This window comes from Mustela nigripes, chromosome 9 (genome assembly GCF_022355385.1).
Source record: "Mustela nigripes isolate SB6536 chromosome 9, MUSNIG.SB6536, whole genome shotgun sequence".
Lineage (NCBI taxonomy): Eukaryota > Metazoa > Chordata > Mammalia > Carnivora > Mustelidae > Mustela > Mustela nigripes.
In genome coordinates this window covers 86531381-86550912 of record NC_081565.1, presented here as the reverse complement: position 1 = coordinate 86550912, position 19532 = coordinate 86531381, and the positions used below count along the sequence as shown (strand labels likewise).

At 41.6% G+C, this 19532-nt stretch overlaps 1 protein-coding gene across 2 annotated transcripts in view; it reads right to left on the bottom strand.

Annotated features, from left to right (window-relative positions):
- Positions 1 to 18379, bottom strand: part of PDCD1LG2 (programmed cell death 1 ligand 2) — a 60549-nt gene extending 42170 nt beyond the window's left edge. For both annotated transcript variants that reach the window (XR_009406340.1, XM_059411996.1), the window contains exons 1-2: positions 17993 to 18379; positions 7062 to 7130 (exon numbers count right to left, since the gene is read on the bottom strand). Coding sequence is in view for 1 of the 2 variants with exons in the window: in XM_059411996.1 (XP_059267979.1) it covers positions 7062 to 7130; positions 17993 to 18017 (94 nt within the window). In the remaining variant the exon portion in view is untranslated. The remainder of the gene's footprint in view (positions 1 to 7061; positions 7131 to 17992) is intronic.
- Positions 18380 to 19532: the final 1153 nt, after the last annotated feature.

Below are 19532 nucleotides of genomic sequence, written 5' to 3'. Positions count from 1 at the left end.
GAGATTTGTGCTTCCGAACTTCCTGCATGATTCCATTTCATGACATCCACTCGTAGTAACTCTCACTCTGGGTGTCTCTAAAGGGTAGAGACCTCTTAAGGGTAGATCCCTTTCTGATGGGGGTCATCGCCAAACGTTGAGTTACTAAGTCCTCTTTTAACCAAGACAGAGCTACCTGCTACCCAATCCACTCTGGCCTGCAGAGGAATATTTACTCATCCATCTGGTACATCAGCAACCGTCTTCCGTGTGCCAGGTTCAGGAATTTTTTATTTTTTTCCACACATGATACAGCAGGAAGCATGGGATTTGCAAGTAAGTTCAGTTGCTAAGTCTGATATATGTGTCGGAGGACCTTGGGTGTTGCCTCTATTGAATTTATTTAGCAAATTTATCTACCGCACTTAGGCTTTCTTCTCATGAGAGAGAGAGAAGTAACTTCCTCTGGAACTCCCCATAGCAGACAGCAGAACTCCCCTCTTTACACTCTGGGCCTTTGACAAAAGTCCATTTTCTGCTTGCTTCTTTTCTCCTCTGCTTTGTGCAGAGTGTGTGTAGGGGTTGTAGGTATAAAGCATGTTACCTCTTAGGCAGGTGATATTTTTCAGCTAATGTTCGTAAGAGGAAAGAGTAATTAGCAAACCCGAATCAAATATCTGAGTAGCTCAGAAAACTAGAGGACTAATTGTTATTTGGTGTAATTTTTCTCAATTAAAGCTTCTAAGATGTGCAAAGCTGAGAGCTTGATTACCCCATAAAAATGAGGAGTTCAGGAAATGCAATATACTTTTAAGATCCTAAATTATTCTTACTTGATGTAAATTACAGAGGCAATAAAATTACAGTTGCAAACAACTGCATGAAGACATGTTTCTCAAGCCTGGATGCACATCACAGTCACTAAGCAGGGTGCCTCAACTGTGGCCATTATTGGAATCACTCGGGAGGCTTTTTAAAAAAATACCAGACCCCACCTTGGATTCTTTAAATATAAATTCTAATCCTTTTGTGAGGCCAGCATCCATTATTTTTTTAAAGATTTCCTTGGAAGCTTCTAATGGGCAGAGTATTAGGAAGCATAGGTTAGATAAACAAAATACCCGCACAGGCAAATATCTTTTATGATCCCGCCTCAGCTTCACCTGGAAGCAAGCAAGGGATTTCCAATCTCAGGCCCAGCCTCAGACCTAGAGAAGCAGACTCCACCTTTTAACAAAGCGGAGGTAGTTCATGTGGACGTCACTGTCTGAGAAGCATTCTTTTAACATGAGCCTGCACTTGGGCTCTCACTGGGAAGCAGAGTAATCCTCAACATTTATTCAACACAGTGAGGCAGACACTGGGCTAATCTTTACGTCATCATCTCCTTTGGCATTCCCCAAACCCTGCAAGGCAGGAGTTATCATGCCTATCTCATGGATGGTGAAACTTAGGCTTACAGAAGTGATACAACTTGCCCAAGGTCAAGAGTGGTAACTCATGGAGTTGGAATTCCAGTTCGTATCTCTGTGTCTCGAAAGCCTATACTAACAACTCTACAGATACGACAATGTATCCACTGGCGTGTATATATTATATCCATGAAGGAGATAGATATACTTTTCAACTTTATGGTAAGGAAAATATAATTTGGTTTGTGTGGGTGTGTGCGTATGTGTGTGTGTGTATTTCTGGGTTCTTTATTCCATTTGATTGACCTATATGTCTGTTTTTATGCCAATACCATATTGTTTGGATGACTATACTTTTGTAATACAGCTTGAAATTAGAGGTTATTATATTAAGCTTCAACCTAGCATTGAACTCCTGAAGTTATGAGACAAAGGAGAACATTGGAAAGTTTCTGCAACTACAAAATTAAGCAGACAAAAGCAAAACAAAGCAGGTTTTCCCATTCATTCTGGCTCCCTGAGTAAATTAAAGGGTAACACATTTGGCCAGGGCATGAAAAATTCATACATGCATTTTCCTTAAGCAAATAAAAGCAGCTGGCTTCAGTAATGCTGGAGCCTTTCTGAAAGTTCGTAGGAAAACTGTCTTTTATTTGCAATCAGGCATCTATAGGAGTCAGCACCTGTCACGTCTCCAGAAACACAAAACAAATCATTTGCATTACCTCCCAAGATAGCTTCCCCTTCAAGCTAATTTTATACATTTTTTTTCCATTTAATAACAGAAGTTGAAGTTTTTTCAGACTCTGTACTTAATGAACTTGAAAGGTGGGGTCTGCTTGACACAACCACGGCCTTCAGAAAGCTCTAGTTGTTAGTTTAGGATAGAAGCCTGCTCTGGGCTCCTGACTCATCTACTCCTCTTTGTAGGAATACTGCATGGGGACATGTCAGCTCTTAGAAATCCTTTCTGCAGCCTGATAGTTCTGCTTTGTATACCTCAGGGATCTGAAGAAGTAGTTTCAGAGCCTGAAGATAGGTTAAGTGGAGTGACCCAAGGTGTGGTCCCCACCCCAGAGTGACCTCAAGTGTCACCATGGTCATGTGACCCCCTGGCTTTTATCCCTCCCTGGAGGATGAAGGAAGAAGGAAAAATATGAATAAAAGGAATAATAATTGGAACTACTTTTCCTCCAAGACATGAGAAAATACAGAAATGAATATTTCCCCTTAACCGTGTCTCGGTTACAAGACGACCTTAGGTTTTGAAATAAAAACACAAGAAAAAAAGAGTTACAATATTACAGATATCAGAAGAGTGTGCTATGAGGGAAAGGGTACACGCAGAGAACAGACGCAGAATGGAGTCCAGAAATAGACCCACACGAATATGACCAATTGATGTTTGACACATGTGCAGAGGCAATTCAATAAAGAAAGGACAGTCTTTTCAACAAAAGAGGCTGAAGAAACTAGACATCCACACACGGAAAAGAAAAAGAATTACCTTCAACCTATTCTTTATATCTTATATGACAATTAACTCAGGATGGATCATAAACCTAAATGTAAAATGTACAACTATCATGTGTTTAGAAGAAAACATAGGAGAGAATCTTTGAGCGCTTGGCCTGGGCAGAGTTCTCAGACATGATGCCAGAAGCATAGTCCGTGTGAGAAACAAGGATAAGCTGGATTCCACCAAACTTAAAATCTTTGCTGTGTAAAAAAGACACTGTTAAGAGAATGAAAAGATGAGCCGCAGACTGAGAGAAAATACTTGCATATCACACATCTGTTAAAGGACTTGCATTTGGATTATACAAAGAACTCTAAAACTAAGTAAGAAAATGAATAAACCAATTAAAAATGGTCAAATAGTTTGAATACAAACTTTACCAAAGAAGGCATATGGATATGTCCAATTGCCATGTGAAAATACGCTTATCATCATGACATACTAGGAAAATGCAAATTAAGCCACAAAGAGATACTTCAACACACCTATTAAAATGACTTTATAAAACACAAAAATGTCAATGCCAAGGGCTCCCAGGAATGCAACAACTGGAGTGCTTATACTTTGCTGCTGGGAAAGCAAAGAAATCCAGCTACTATGGAGAGGTTTGCTGGTTTCTTATAAAATTAAGTATATACTTACCACATGACCCAGCGATCCTACTCCCAAGTATTTACCCAGGTGAAATGAAAACGTATGTTCTAACAAAAATCTATACATTAGCACTTATAGTAACTTGATTCATAATTGCCCAAAACAGGAAACAACCCAAAAGTCCCTCAGCTGGGGAATGAATAAGCAAAATTTGGTCTCTATAGGGAATACTACTCAGCAACAGAAAGGAATGAGTTCCTGATACTATAAAAGCATGGGTAAATCTCAGTTGCGTTATGATGGGGCGCCTGCGTGGCTCAGTTGGAGTATCTGCCTTCAGCTCAGGTCGTGATCCCAGGTCCTGGGATTGAGTCCCACATCAGGTTCCTTGCTCACTGGGGAGCCAGCAGCTCCTCCCTCACCCTCTGCCTGCTGCTTTTCCTGCTTGTGCTTTCTCTCTCTCTCTCTCATGAATGAATGAATGAATAAACAAAATCAACTGCTTTATGCTAAGCGAAAGAAGCCAGAAAAAAGCACATCTCTAGGTATGTAGCAGATAATCCCATGTATGTGATTATCTGGAAAATTTAAAACTATAGGACAGAGAATAGATCAGTGGGTACCTCGCTTTAAGAGTTGGGGAGTGTCTTGTGTTTGTTTGCTTGGCAAGTGGTGGAACTGTTCTGGATCTTGATTGTGGCGTTGTTTGTATGATCACATGTTTGCCAAAAACTCGTAGATGTTTCTATTAAAAAGACTAAATGTTGCTTATGTCAATTTTAAAATAAATAAATGTTTAAACAATGAAATGAAAATGTATTCTGCCAATTAAGCTGTTGGGTAGACTACAGAACAGAGCACCCACAGACAGGCAAGTAAGGAAAGGGTTCATGGTCAATGGTTTATGTGGGTCATACTCAGAGTCAGCCTTCATCACAGTCTTTAGGAAACACATTTTTTCAAGCATTAATCTAGCAAGAAACGATTGCTTTTTAAATAACTGTAATTTCTCTCAATAAAGGACTGGTTAAATAAATTACAGCATATCCAATGAAACATATAGATTCACTTTAAAATGAGCGATATCTGTATTTGCTGATTCAGAAACTATAAAGAACATATTTTGCTGAGTGCTTACTAATATTTCTTTTAATGATATTTAGGAAAATTTTTTAATGGAGAAAAGGGTAGATAGTAGAGTGTTATTGGGGGGAGGTTATGTAGGACTGGGGCAGGGGAATGTTTTCAGGGAAGGCTGGTACAGGTCTACCACTTGACATGGGTGACTGGTTACAAGCATTCATCTTACAGCAACATGATGGTTTACACTTGTTTCATGTGGTTTTCTCTGCCTGTGGCATCTTTTACAACAAAGAAGTTTAAATTACAAAAAATTTTTAAAGGATATCAAATCAAAGAAAATGAACTCCTGCGAATCCATTACCTACCCCAAGAACCAGAACATTACTAATGACATACATCTCCACCAAAGGTAATCAGCATCCTGAATATTGTGTTTATTAATCTCTGGCTTATTTTCTAGCTCTATCATATACACACACACATCTCTAGGTATGTAGCAGACACACACACACACACACACATACATACATATATACACACACACATACACATATATATACTGCTTATATCATATCATTATGATATGCATATCACATGCATTATATGCATATATTATACATATATAGGTATATTGCAATATATATAGCTATAGGTATATATTGTTTATAAAAAGGCCATTGTACTATATGTTGTATTCCGTGTTTGATCTTTTTGTATTTTTTAATCAATATTATGTTACTAAGACTCTTAAATGTAGTTGCATATTTTTGCAATTAATTTATTTGAATGCTGTATGTTTTTCCATTCTGTTCATATACCACAATTTATGCATTATCCTGTTGATTAATGTGGATTTGGTTGTTTTGGGCTTCTTTTCTGGAAGGATTAACAATGCTGGTATGAGCATTCTTTTTAAAATTTAAAAATATAAATTTACATAGAGAAGGTAATAAAGAATTATATTGATTCAGTCCACATTATCTTTTTTTCTTTCTCAAAGAGAGGAAGTTTAGGGGTGAGAAAGTTTAGGGGTGAACAAGCACAGTGAGGGGGAGGAGGCCAGCAGGGTGGCCGCCCTGAGAGCTGCGGCTGTCCTCAGGCACCTGATGCTATAATCTGATGCCTTCAAGTGCTTTTGAAAGCATTCTTTTGAAAATAATTCTTATATCTTAAAATTTATATTTTTATCATACAAGTGTAATTTTTTTATATTTCTTTTAATAGACAAGTAAGGGCATAATACTTCTTTTAATACACAAATAAATGCATATTTCTTGTTAAAAAAAAAAAAACACCTGGGAAACATACTAGTTAACATTGTCCTTCCTGGGGCGCCTGAGTGGCTCAGCCATTAAGCATCTCCTTCGGCTCAGGTCATGATCCCAGGGTCCTGGGATCGAGCCCCATGTGGAGCTCCCTGCTCAGTGGGAAGCCTGCTTCTCCCTCTCCCCCTGCTTGTGTTCCTCTCTTGCGCTCTCTCTCTCTCTAATAAATAAATAAAATCTTTAAAAAAAAAAAAAAAGATTGTCCTTCTTAATCCTCATCCTGGACTGCTTCCCCTCCCCAGAAATAAACGTTTTTTTCCATCCTCAGACCCTTTTGTTACATTTTGCCGCTCAGGTAGCCTCTATGAGAAACCTTTGAAGTTAAAACTCCTTAATTAGGGAGATGGGAAATGATCAGACTTAACAAAAAACAAAAAGACCTCTGAGGAGAAAGCAGTCCAATTTAGGCAGGTAATTAATATTTGTTTGAACTGATATCATCTGCATAATGTATAGTGGAAAGCAGAGAAGAATTTTAAACTTGAGGAGAAAGCAAGATACAACTTGTTTATACTTTCCTTTTGGTTAATTCTCTCTTTTAAAAAAGATATCATTTATTTATTTGACAGAGAGGGAGAGACAGCTCGATCTCAGGACCCTGGGATCATGACCTGAGCTGAAGGCGGATACTTAACAACTGAGCCGCTCGGGCACCTCATCTTTTGGTTAATTCTTCAACATAATCCATCAATCATACTTTTTGGTTTTGTGAATATCCAAGTATCAACACTGAATATATGTCTATAGTCAAACTTAATTCCAAAATCCCCTTCCAAAGGGGGAAGATTAGGAGCTGCCTGCCATGCTTGTTTATCAACATCACCTAGCTGATGTCCTTGCAGAAAGGACATTAGTTGTGTAGAAAGCTTGTCTGTGGCGTCTATTAACTACATAATCTTGGGTAAATTAAATAACTTCTCTGAATTCCAGTTTCCTCATCTGCCCAATGGTTATTGTTTCTGTAAGACAGGGACATGGGCAAGCACAGGCCACCTAGGCACCATTCTTTTTACTGTGCACGTAACAGAGTAATCCCACTTCCTGTCAGAGAACGACTTCAGCATGAGGACCCCATTCTCATCATCGGCTTCAGCTGGGGGCAACTGCTTACTCCTCTTCCTCAGACCCCCTCCTTTTGCCCGTTCTTACCTGCTGTCTGATGAAGCTGCATTCCCAGGCTCAAAATTAGCGGAAGGAGGAACATGGTCTGTATCCGATCTGAAACAGACAATTGAATGTCTCAGCGCTTCCTACAGTTTTGCTGGGTCTCGTGATTGGGTGACTTGCTCATTCCTGAAAACAGGAAAATGACACATAAACAAGCCCCTAGAAGAGAAGTTTTAGCTTCTCTCCCAGGGGCTCCGTTGTACTGGAGCCTACTGCCTTCTGGTCATCTTGGAGGCAGCAGAATCATGGTGGACCCCCAGGAAGAGAAGTTCAAAGTTGTTGCCTGGAGGAGATGGGAGACGAGGTAAGAGGAAGCAAGGTGTTCTTCATCAATCCAAATCAGAAGCTCTTCTTCCTTTCCTGACTACGAACCTGTTCTCATGAGTCACCCACACTGGTAATTATCTGAGCCTCTTTGTCTCCTCCACAAAACCTCCCATAGTTTTTACAGTAGTGGGTCCTTGAAAACCAAATGACTGTCAAATGAATAGTGCACACCAACTTCTTCAGGTGGCCTTGAACTCTGGGAGTCAGATACTCAAGGACAGGGCTCAGTAGAGCAGAGAGAGATTCTCAATAAACACTTGATATTTGCCTGAGCAGGAGAGTGTCAGGCTCTTTTGAGTGTTGTGATCAAGTTTGCCGATTATTTGAACTACATGTTACTAAGAAGTTTAGACAGGAAGAGCACAGAACTGGCTACACTGAGTGGGTGCCTGACTTTGGTCCTGCTAGCCCTCCTACACTTCTACCTTTGTTCTCAGGCTTTCTCAAATCCAAGGACTTTTTGTGGTTGAGGCAAAAGGGACAGGATATATCACTGTGAACTAGTCTGTCTTCAAAGAGACTTTCCAAATTTTACTGGCCATGGAACCATTTTTCCAAGGGAAATTGGTTGGAGCCATACGTCTAAGTCAGATGCTTCTCTGAGTGTGATGGAAAGCCAGCAGAGGATCTGGGATCAGGTGAACAACATGATCTCATTACATTTTCAAAAGAGGACTCAGCTTTGGCATAGACAATAGAGACTTGGGAAGGACAGTGGGTTGGACAAGATTAGAAGCAGGAGGATCAGTGAGGAATGTTTTCACAGAGATGATAGTTTGGTTTGAATGGTGGTGCTGGTGGAGGTGAGAAGTGGTCTGTAGAGAGGAATATATTATATACAAATATATATTTGTTCTTTAAACTTATTTTTTCCAACAGCCTTCTTGAAGTATAATTGACATACAATAAAAGAGTGTGTGTGTATGCATATATTCATATATACTTAAAATACAGACAATTTAGTGGTACAATTCAGTGGTTTTCAGTATATTCACAGAATTGTGAAATCCACACCACTATCTAATTTTGGATTATTTTCATCACCCTAAAAAGGAACCCACTACCCATTGATGGTAATTTCCCAATTCCCCTCTCCTGTCCTTCCAATCTCTAGCAACCACCAACATACTTTCTGTCTCTGTTGTTTTGCTCATTCTGGATATTTCATAAAAATGGAATCATATACTATGTGGCCTTTCGAATCTAGCTGTTTTCACTGAGCTTAATATTTTCAAGATTCATTTATGTTGTAGCATGTATCGATACCTCATTCCTTTTCATGATTGAATACTATTTCATTGTATGAATATACATCTTGTTTATCCATTCATCAGTTGATGGACATTTGGGCTGTTTCTAGTTGTTGGCTTTTAGAATAATGCTGCTATGGACATTCACGTACAAACTTCCGTGTAGACATGTTTTCAATTCTCTTGGATATGTAGGAGTGGAATTGCTTGGCTAAATGGTAATTCTTTGTTTAACTTTTTGAGAAACTGCCAAAGTATCAAATACATAATGTGCCAATACGTTCTCTCATTCTGCAAATTGTCTTTTCAGTTCCTTGATAGCGTTCTTTGAAGCACAAATATTTTAATTTAAGTTTAAAGCACAAATTAATTTAATTCTGATGAAGCCCAATTTATCTATTTTTTCTTTTATTGGTTATGCTTTAGGTGGCATATCTAAGAAACCATCACCAAATCCAAGGTTACAAAGACTTACATCTATATTTTCTTCTGAGTATTTTATAGTTTTAGTTCTTATATTTAGGTCCCTGATCCATTTTGAGGGCTTTTAAAAATAATAATAATTGTTCTTTTTTTTTTTAAAGGAGTTTGTTTATTTATTTGACATAGACAGAGAGAGAGCACAAGCAGAGTACCAGGCAGAGAGAGGGGGAGAAACAGGCTCCCTGCTGAGTGAGAAACCTGAAGCGGGGCTCAACCCCAGCACCCTGGGATCATGACCTAAGCAGAAGGCAGCCATTTAATCAACTGAGCCACCCAGGTGCCCCAATAATTGTTCTTTTATAGTCTTAATCACTGTAATTTTAGCCACTAGAAGTTCCTTCAAGGTAGCCTCTGTTTGCTTTTCACACATTCCTATTAATCTTGGGAAGCTTGTTTGCTTTCTGCACAAGTTGCCTTAAGCTGATTTCATGTCTCTGCTGCCCAAGCATGCAATTAACCTTTCTCTACTATGTCCTATTTTTTCTTCCAATTTTTTAAAAAACTAGGAAAAAAAAAACCAGTTTACCCATTTCTCCCACCCCCTTAACCCCTACCTCTGGCAACCACCAATCTGTTCTCTGTATCTATGAGCTTGGTTTGTTTATTTGTTTTAGATTCCACACATAAGTGAAACCATACAGCATTCATCTTTCTCTGACTTAATTCACTTAGTGTAATAATACTCTTGAGGTCCATCCATGTTGATGCAAATAGCAAAGTTTCATTCTTTTCTTGGCTGAGTAATATTCCATTACATGCACACACGTACACACAGGAAAGCAGGTTGATTCATGTCTTGGCTATTGAAAATAATACTGCAACAAACATGGAGTACATATATCTTTTTGTGTTAGCATTTTCATTTTCTTCAGATAAACACCCAGAAGTGGAATCATATGGTAGTTGAATCATATGGTAGTTTTATTTTTTATTTATCATTTTTTTAGGAACCTCCACACTGTTTTCCACAGTGGCTGTACCAACTTAGAATCCAGTGTGCATAGGGATTTCCATTTCTCCACATCCTCACCAACACTTGTTATCTCTTATCTTTTTGATACTAGCCATTCTAACAAGTGTGAGGTGATAACTCATGGTGGTTTTGATTTGCATTTCCTTGGTGATTACTGATGTTGAGCATCTTTTCATGAACCTGTTGGTTATTTGTCTTTTTTTGAAAAATATCTTATCAGATCCTCTACCCATTTTTATTTTTACTCTGTGTGTGTGTGCGCGCGTTACTACTGAGTTGTGTGAGTTCTTTAGGTATTTTGGACTAATATTAACCCTTTATCAGATACATGATTTGCAAATATTTCTCCCATTCAGCAGGTTGACTTAAATTTATTGATGGTTTCCTTTGCTGTGCAGAAGCTTTTTAGTTTGATACTTTTTAAGTTTAATTTTTGCTTTTGTTGTTTTTGGTTTTGGTTGGTGTCAGATTAAAAAATTATCACCAACTCCAATGTCAAGGAGCTCATCACCTATGTTTTCTTCTAGGACGTTTTTGGTTTCAGGTCTTAGATTCAAGTCTTTAATCCATTTTGAATTAATTTCTGTGCATGGTGTAGAAGAGTGGTCCAGTTTAATTCTATTGTGTATGGCTGTCCAATATTTCCGATGTTATTTATTGAAGACTTTGGAATATATTCCTTAGTTACTTCATTTTGCCTGACTCTCTGTGTTTCTACACAGTAGATGAAACAACTCCCTCTCCCAGTCTTGAAAAACTGATCTTATGTAGGAAATGAAACTTGATCTCTAACCGTGCCTCAGTTCTTGGTTGTCCTGCAAACCTTTGTGCTTGTCTAAGCCATCGATTTTCTTTTTAATAGCTTCCAGCAGTGGAGGATATGCCAAGACCTGTCAGTAGCCCAAAGAGGAGGATCTTAGCACCTAGATTCAGGTTGGTTGAAAGTCAGATCCTTAGGCAGCAACTAGTGATATATGCAAATAATACAGTCCTGTGGGCTGGAACTGTAAGTCCTATTGGCCACCAAGGCCAGGCAATCTGGAGGTGTTCTCTAGAGTTGGTCACAAAAATCTGGGCTCCAGATGACCATATCATCTTTCTTCTGGATCACTGCTTTCCACTGCTGAGTGGAAGCAGGGCAGAGGGAGAGCACCAAGATGGCATCCACAGCCTATGTTCCTTGAGAGCAGCTCCGTGGGCCACTAAATGTGTGCAAGACCGTAGGGTTACCCTTCAGGCTGAAGCTCTAGGAAAAGCAAAGGGCTAACTTTAAACTGGAGAAGATGGAAAAAAACAGATTAAGGAGCAGAAATCAGTACAGGGTTTGAGACTCTAGTCATTCACATGAAGATGTTTAGTAAGCAATTGGATAACAGTCTAGAGTTTGGGGTAGAGAGAAATTTGGGAGTCCTCAATGGCTACTTGTTACCTAATGCCAGGGAGCTGCATGACATCACCACAAAAGACACAGGAGAAAAGAAGCATCCAAGGATTGAGATGTGGGGGATTCCAACATGCAGGGATCTCTGGGAGGGATGGCACTAGCAAAGAAGATCCAGGGAAAGGGCAAAGATGGAAATTAATCAAGTCTTTTATTTTCTGTATTTTGATGCCTGCTGATCCTGCAAGGTTGTCCCTCCCAGGATTAGCCAGTTCCTAGAGATAGTAAACAACTCACGCAGGGGAGGCCTTTCAAGTGCAAATGAAACAACTGAGAACCCCTAACTTCAATCTTCTCCTTTATGGCCCTAACCTCCCCAGGGCCAGGTACCACACAACAAGGGAGAGCCCCTCTGTTCCAAATCCTGATGAGCTATTTCAAACTAGACAATTGAAGCCTGCCTACCCTGCCTTGCCCACTCCTTCTTGTGGAAACCACAATAAAGACTTCTAGCCACATTTCCCCTTCTGCTCTGCCTCCTGTCTGACCCTGATGCCTCCCTGTGTGGCCCCTAAAGTGTGGCATGCCTCCTTCTCTCTGGGTCTGAGAACAACAAACTTTTTTTTTTCCACTAGCAGTTATCTCCTGATCTGTTGGCCTCCCCATACCTCAATTATAATGAAAGAGCTTAAAAGGCAGTGCTATAAGGAGGGAGTGCTCCATTGAGCTAAATGCTGCTGAGAGCTGCCATTAGCAGCGTGGAGGTCATGAGTGAGCCTGCCAAGCAGGACATCGGGGCGGGGGGGGGGGATTTGTGCAGATGAGAGTCGGTGTAAAGTGGAGAGAAAATAAGGGTAAGGGTGCAGAGACAGGAGAATACAGGCAGCATTTCAGAGAAGAGTGTTATAATGGGAGCGAGCAATGAGGCCGTAGCTAGAAGAGACTGTGAGGTCCACAGTGGGCTGTAGTCTTGTTCTCATTTTAGGGAGGGACACATCAGGTGGTATCAACTGGGAGCCCCATCAAGTGCTTTCCATAGGGAAATGCTGGACCTTAGCTGGACTTGAAGACCCTGCTCCTTATTGAAATGCAAATGTACCCAGACAAGGTATCATCCTAATGCTGCACTTGCCCAGCATCAGCATTTCTGGAGCTCAAAACAAGAGCATGTAACATGCTCTGGCAACAGAAAGGATGTCTGGCTCACCCCCCCCCCCTCCCCCGCCGGCTGTAACTTCCCTCTCTTTGCCCATCTGCGGGGACTTTCCTTGTACAATGTCTTCTTTGGCCAAGAGAGAGATAGACACTGTTAGGAAGGTACTTTCCAACCTTCTAGGAGTACTATCTTCTGTGCAATGGATAAGATCTCAACCTCTAAAGTCAGACACATTTGAGCTCAAATCCTGGGTCTAGAAATTATGAGCCTTTAAGACCCTGGACGCTTTATTAAAACTCTTTGTGCCCCCTTTTCCTATAATGCCAATAATAATAATAACAGCCACCTCAAGCCAGAATCTTGCGTGTGTCATCTTAAACTCACACATCTCTCATCTTGAAAATCCAGTCCATCCCCCAGTCCTGTTAATTCTGTGTTGGGATATTTCTGGATGATGCCTTTTCTTTTTACAACCCCACTGCTATCACCTTAAATCTTGTCATTCCTCCTTATACTGAAGCAGAGCTTCCTGCTCAAAATCCTTTGATGACTCAACATTTCACTGAGAATAAAATCCTAAGGCTGTCTAGTAGCCCAGGCAAGAGAGACATTTGTCTTGCGCCCCATACTTTAGAAGACCCAAGAGTGGCCATGCCTCTCCCTGCAGTTTGAAGCATTTGCAAAGCTGACAGTGTCCTCTGGAGCTCTTGACCCCACCACCCATTGCAGTCTGGGATCCTGGGACTCTGGAAATCTTTAAACGGCCCTAAGCCTGCTCCCAGGCCTGTGGGCTTCTTTCTCAGATCCACTGCCCAAGCACTGACCTTGCTGCCAGGGTGCGCCTCCCCATATCCAGAGACTTCCCTTGCTCTCTGGTGAGACTGCCTCGTGCAGATTGCGGGAGCAGCGCCTCTCTCTCCAGCATGCCCAACTTTCCTCTTTTCCAGGGCACTCAATCCCACCTAACATACCATATAATGTATTCATTTATATTAGATCATCAGCTGCTATGGTACGTAAGAATATCACTAAAATGACTGACATCGCGTACTACTTTCCTTCAGTCTCTAGAGCCGTGGCCGGTGGGCCGTTGGCAGTCCGATAATACTGGCTGAAGGAATGAGCCCTTCACCTGTACAGAAGAATCTCTTGAACAAGGAATTACCAAATGTGATCATGACACTCCTGCTGGAAAGACTTCAAAGCTCCCACCATTTATAAGGCCTTAGCGTGGACTATATAACCCTTTGTGATCTGGTCCCTCCTGCCTCAGTCACAGAAATAATACATGTGCTCTCCATGACTAGGTCCTCACAGGGGCTCTGAGAGTCTAATCTCTCATTTCTGATCTTACTTTATCTTGTCTAATCTTATTTTCTCTCTATCTCAATTTCTACTTGAGCTCAAAGAAACTGTCCTGGGTCAAAAATATTTCCTTAAGTGGCCTTACGTTCTTCTGCCTTCAACACAAGGAGATAAGCCTTTCCTAACTGCTCTCAGCTGTTCCTCTTGCCTTAATTGTTATCTGCTATTAACTAGTGTTAATAGCACCTACCTCCACGCTGGTATAGTAACTGGTTACATACACATCAGTCTTCTGTGCTAGAACAAGAGTTCTTTGAACTGTGTTAGGTCCTTATAATAATTTTCTTTTTCTTTGTGTGTGTTTGCGTGTATGTGTGTGTGTGTGTGTGTTTCATGAGTGTTCATAACTATTTATAACCAATTACGACTGTTCCCTGAATGGACAGATGAATGAGTGCATGCATGGCAATTTAGCATCATACTCTGAGAGTACTGGCCCCCAAGTTGACTCCGTTGTCTATTGGAGAAACAGAAAACTTAATTTGGCTAATAATTTTGGCCCCAAATAAGAAAGAAATTTTCATCAGTTTAAGTCACTGACAGTGGAATGGGCTGCTAACGGGGTGGGGACATCACCCGCCCCCTTAAAATTGCTTGAGCGAAGGTGCATGTGGAAGGAAGTGCTTCCACAAGAGATGGGAGATTAAAAGAATATCTCTTTAGTAGGATTATTTACAAGGTTGTCTCCCCAAAGAATATTTGCATAGGTACCCCAAGCCCCTCACCAAACTCTCTCAAAAGGCCAGTCTACCTCAATGAGATCTTTGCCCTCTGGGTGCTTTAGGAAAATGACATTTTCTGAAAGAGCAGATTCTGGAAACCTTCAATATTAGGAAAGTATGAATTCTTTTCTATTCATGCTGGCAAAGCCTGAAAGAGTTTATTTGGAGAACTTATAGAGTACATTACCAAAATTAAATAACTCAATGATAATTTATAAAGCATCCATATGTAAGGCTCTCCTTTGGCCAAAAGAGCATAGAGATGACTCTTCACCATGAGATGAAATGAACGTGTTCAAACAACCATACCTCCTCTTCAGTCTCGCCTTTTAAAATTCACCTTGGTCTGGATGTTAAGTATCTTACTGTCTAGGGCTGCACGGCTTTTCATTTTTATCTTAATTGTATATTCCTTACGTATGAGCTGTTTGGGCTGGAGCTTTCCTCAGACAGATGCTCATTGTAGCTATCTGTTCTCAGGCAAGCTACCCTCAAAGGGGTACATAAGAGCATGAGCAGAAAAAAATCAGTTTTCAATCATTTAATCAGTTTAGCAGAATTTCTTTATTTCCAGATAATTCTTAATTAATTTCTGGGTAATTCTTAACAATGCAGCCCATGAACACACCCTAGCAGTTGAGATGTCATCGTGGTATAAAACAGAACAGAACAGCATAGGAAAAAAAGATTCAAGAACATTTTCTGGCGCCTCTACGAAGAGTCATGAAGGGACTCTCACTCACAAGTTCTCAGGCTTGAGAGAGAGAGAGAGGAAGCAAAAGATACTCTTTTTAGATTGGTGAAAAGTCCTGCTCAGATTGCTGCCCTGCCTTTGCTCTCCGCCAGGTCACTAGGGAAGCTGTTTCTTTTGACTGTGTGGTCTTTGAGCTAGGCATTAGGAGACAATAGTCTATTTAACCTCAGTTCAAGTTTAACTTAAATTCAAATTGCATCTCAACTCTTTAGCCAACAAACACTATGCTGCCACTGTTTTGCAAGTCTTCAAGTTAGGGAATCAATTCAAATCAAAGTGCGGAATCAAGAAAAAGGTTCAAGTAAGAAAGGGTTCCTGCCCTTGAAGACATGGTATCATAGTCAGAAAGCCAAAATTCTGTACACACGAAAAATGGCAAGAAGTGATGTGAAAGGTGTTGCATGGAAATGCCCAAACCATGGAAGCTGACGGGTGGAAGGATACTTCTAAGATGAGTGGGCTTTGGAGAGTTGGAGCTACTCTTGAGGCCCTGAAGAAATGTTAGAGATAATCTCAGAGGTTCACACACACAGAGCTTGTTGAGGGGTACTGGGAGTACCATATCTACACTGGAAATGCAGGTTGAGCCAAAAATGTCAAGGGCTTAATGCCAGGTAGAGCTGCCAGGAAGAGAGAGTGACAGTTACTAAAAGGAGTATTTAAAATAGATGAAAGCTGCTGGGATTTTTTGTTCTTTTCTTTTTAATTTTTTTTTTTTTTTAATCCGTATAGAACTGAGGGAGTGAAATGGAATGCTAGTCACTCAATTAGAGGGTCATGGTATTAATCCAAATATTTGGTCAAGTCCCCGATTCAGGGTCAGAAAAGGGAAGAAAGGCAGAGGAAGGAGAAACTGACTACAAGGCAATTCACAAAACAATTGACAAAGCAACTTACAAGTGATCATCCATTCAGGAAAGAAGGAGAGGCAACAAGTGGACTGTGGTTTTGAGACCTGACAATTCAGACCATACTGACGCCACAGCAGAACGGTGAGACGAAGGAAATACTAGACCAGGAGCCAGGTTTTCGAGCTGAGTTCTATGAAATGAATTGGGTTTGAGTCATGAAGGAATTGAAACAATATAAGAAAAATGAAAGCCTAAAGTTTGGGACACAATTCAGTGAAAGAGATAAAGATTAAAAAGTTATTCCAATATGCAAATATTAATTGACATTGGGGAATGAATCAACTTTCTTAAAAACACAGGTTAGAGAAAAAGGTCTGAAGTCTGACGAATGCCCCCAAATTAGGAGAGCGGGCATAGGAGACAAGAGAAGAAGGCAAAGAAGAAATGGTCCTAAGAGTATGAGAAGCTTCCCCACCATAGCTTCTCAGGGCCCAGGGAGGAAAACTCTAAGAAGCAGAGGGGGTTGATAACAGAGGTCTGGAAAATTAGAAGTGGAACAAGCCCTTAGAGAGGGTAGAGAGGGCTGGAAGGCATTGAGCTGACTGGGGCTGGCTAAACTTTGAGATTCCCTCATGTCACCTATGCACTGTGCCAGGCACTTGGGATTGAGAGAACCTGAAAGGCGCAGTCCTTGTCCAGGAAGAGCTCTGGCTGAAGGGAAAGGCTCCCACACAAGCGAAATATGGAGAAGACACCTGGAAGCTGCAGGTAAGGAAGAGCTGCTGGTAGTGAGAGTTCAAGCGGTGAACATGCGCAGACCGCTTCTGCTCTCGGAGCAATGTGGTTCATCCTCTCCTCGACTCTCAGGCTTGGAAGGGAGCTTGGAGAATATCCAAGGAATTGGCATTTGACTCCCGAGACCGTGTCTGATTATTGTTGACACTGAGTATTCTTGCTGTGCATTCTGTCAACGGCTCTCTGTGATTCCATTCCACAGAACCATGAGAGTTCAGCGTTAGAAGGCCTTATCTGTAGGGAATTTCACTCAAGCCGCTCCTTTTGACCTCTCCCATGAGAACCCATAGTCACCTCTTTTCTACTATCTACACCCCGGCAGAGCAATAAGAACGGAGGCCGCAGGTTTCTCTCATTTAGCTAAACTTGCTCTAATCAAATCATGTTGCTTTTTTAACTAACGGTTGCCTGTATTAGAAGTTAATTTAATTGTAGGTCCATTTTTGTTGTTGCACTTCTGTGTTTTCAACAGCTTATCCTTAGAGCATAGCTTGTAAACACTGGCTCACCTGGACTGGTGATTGCCTGCCAAAGGGATAACCACAAAAGATGTCTATTGTAAAAAAAGACACAAATTTTTAAGTTCCAATGATCCTCCCCAAATGGTAAGCTGAGAGGCAATCTCAAGACAGTTCGTTTCTTTTTCCCTGAGCATTTATTACATGCAGAAACAAACAAACAAACCCTCATCTCCTAAAACTTTCCAACACGAGTAATAAGTAGACGAGCAAGGAGGAGAAATCCCACTCTTTTGGAGACAGCCAGAAATGAGCTTGTTGGTGTCTGTGAGCACAACTGCCAAGGCAGATTTCCTCCTGCCCCCAGTGGTGTGGAGTGAAAGTCTGCCTGCACTTACCCAACCGTGGCGGCCTCATCACCATCTGCAACACTGGCTCAAGATAGGAGAGAGTCTCAGCCTCTTAGCTACTCGCAGCAGCAGAACTTGGTACCTCTCCTCAGGGAAAGACGCAAAGGAAAATACAACAATAGTTGCCCTTGCATCAGATCCCCTCCTGGAAGCCAACAAACAGCCCAAACAAAACAAAACAAAACAAATGTAGGGTATGCCTTGAGCACTACAACAGGCAGTAGCTCCAAGGCAGGACTCCTTCTGGCTGGCAGAGGGACCTACACGGATGGGTCAAGAAAAACCGTCACTTAAAGTCCTTGAGGCAAGGGAGGAGAAGATATCCTCTCCATCCAGCTCAGGCTTCCTTGTAACAGGAGGGTAATTCAAACCAAAACTGGCTGTGAGGAACTGACCGAAGCCCAGCCTCCTGAGAAGTTTTGGTTTTGCTTTTAAGCATGGCTTCTTGGCCCTCAGGTACTCCTTGAACCATGTCCCTGGGGAAGCAGGCACAAGCATCGCAAGCATCGTGGCAGGAGGGGTTGCGAAAGAACGCCAGCATGTTCTCACTCTGCGCCTGTGTGAACAGGTTGAGGTTCCAGTGTGAGCTTCCCAGGGATGTCGTCAGGAGTTACCACAAGATGGTGTGGCTTCAAACAACAGACACTGTGCTCCCAGTGCTCTCACATTTCTGGAGGCGACAGACATGTGAAAACAGGCCACACGCCCTGTGAAGGCTTCAGGGAAGAATGCTCCTTAGCCTCTTCCTAGCTTCTGGCAGATTCTGGCAAGCCTTGGCATTCTGGGATTGTAGCTGACCACTCTAATCTCTGTCTCCATCTTCACATGACCTTAGTTCTTCAAATGTCCTTTCCTTTTCTCTTTTTTTTTTTTTTTTAAGATTTTATTTATTTGACAGACAGAGATCACAGGTAGGCAGAGAGGCAGGCAGAGAAAGAGAGAGGAGGAAGCAGGCTCCCCGCTGAGCAGAGAGCCCGATGCGGGGCTCGATCCCAGGACCCCGTGGGATCATGACCCGAGCCAAAGGCAGAGGCTTTAACCCACTGAGCCACCCAGGCGGCCCCCTTTCCTCTTCTTAGAAGGACACCAGCCATTGGATTATTGCCCACCCTAATCCAGGATGACCTCCTCTTAATTAATTACACCTGCAAATACCCTACTTCAAATAAGGTCATATTCTGAGGCTCCAGGGCCTCATGAATATTTGGGGAACACTAACCCACTATAGTACTCCATTTCTTTCTCGGAGCGATGTGTGGTCTAGACACCATTAAGCCCATTTTACACATGAAGCAAGAGTCGAGGTTGCATGGTTGCATTTGAACTTAGGCCGCTGTGATCCCACTACATTGTGAGGCTTTTCACTAGTAAGACTCAAAGCAGGTGCGAGAGAAGGCCAACTCGGACGCAAGTCTGGATGACCAACCCCGTGTCTCCGCCCCGTCCATTCGGGCTCATAAGGATGGGGTGCGCAGGGACAGGGCTCTGAAGCGCGGATAGGACCTGTTTTTTTAACCATATTTCTTTA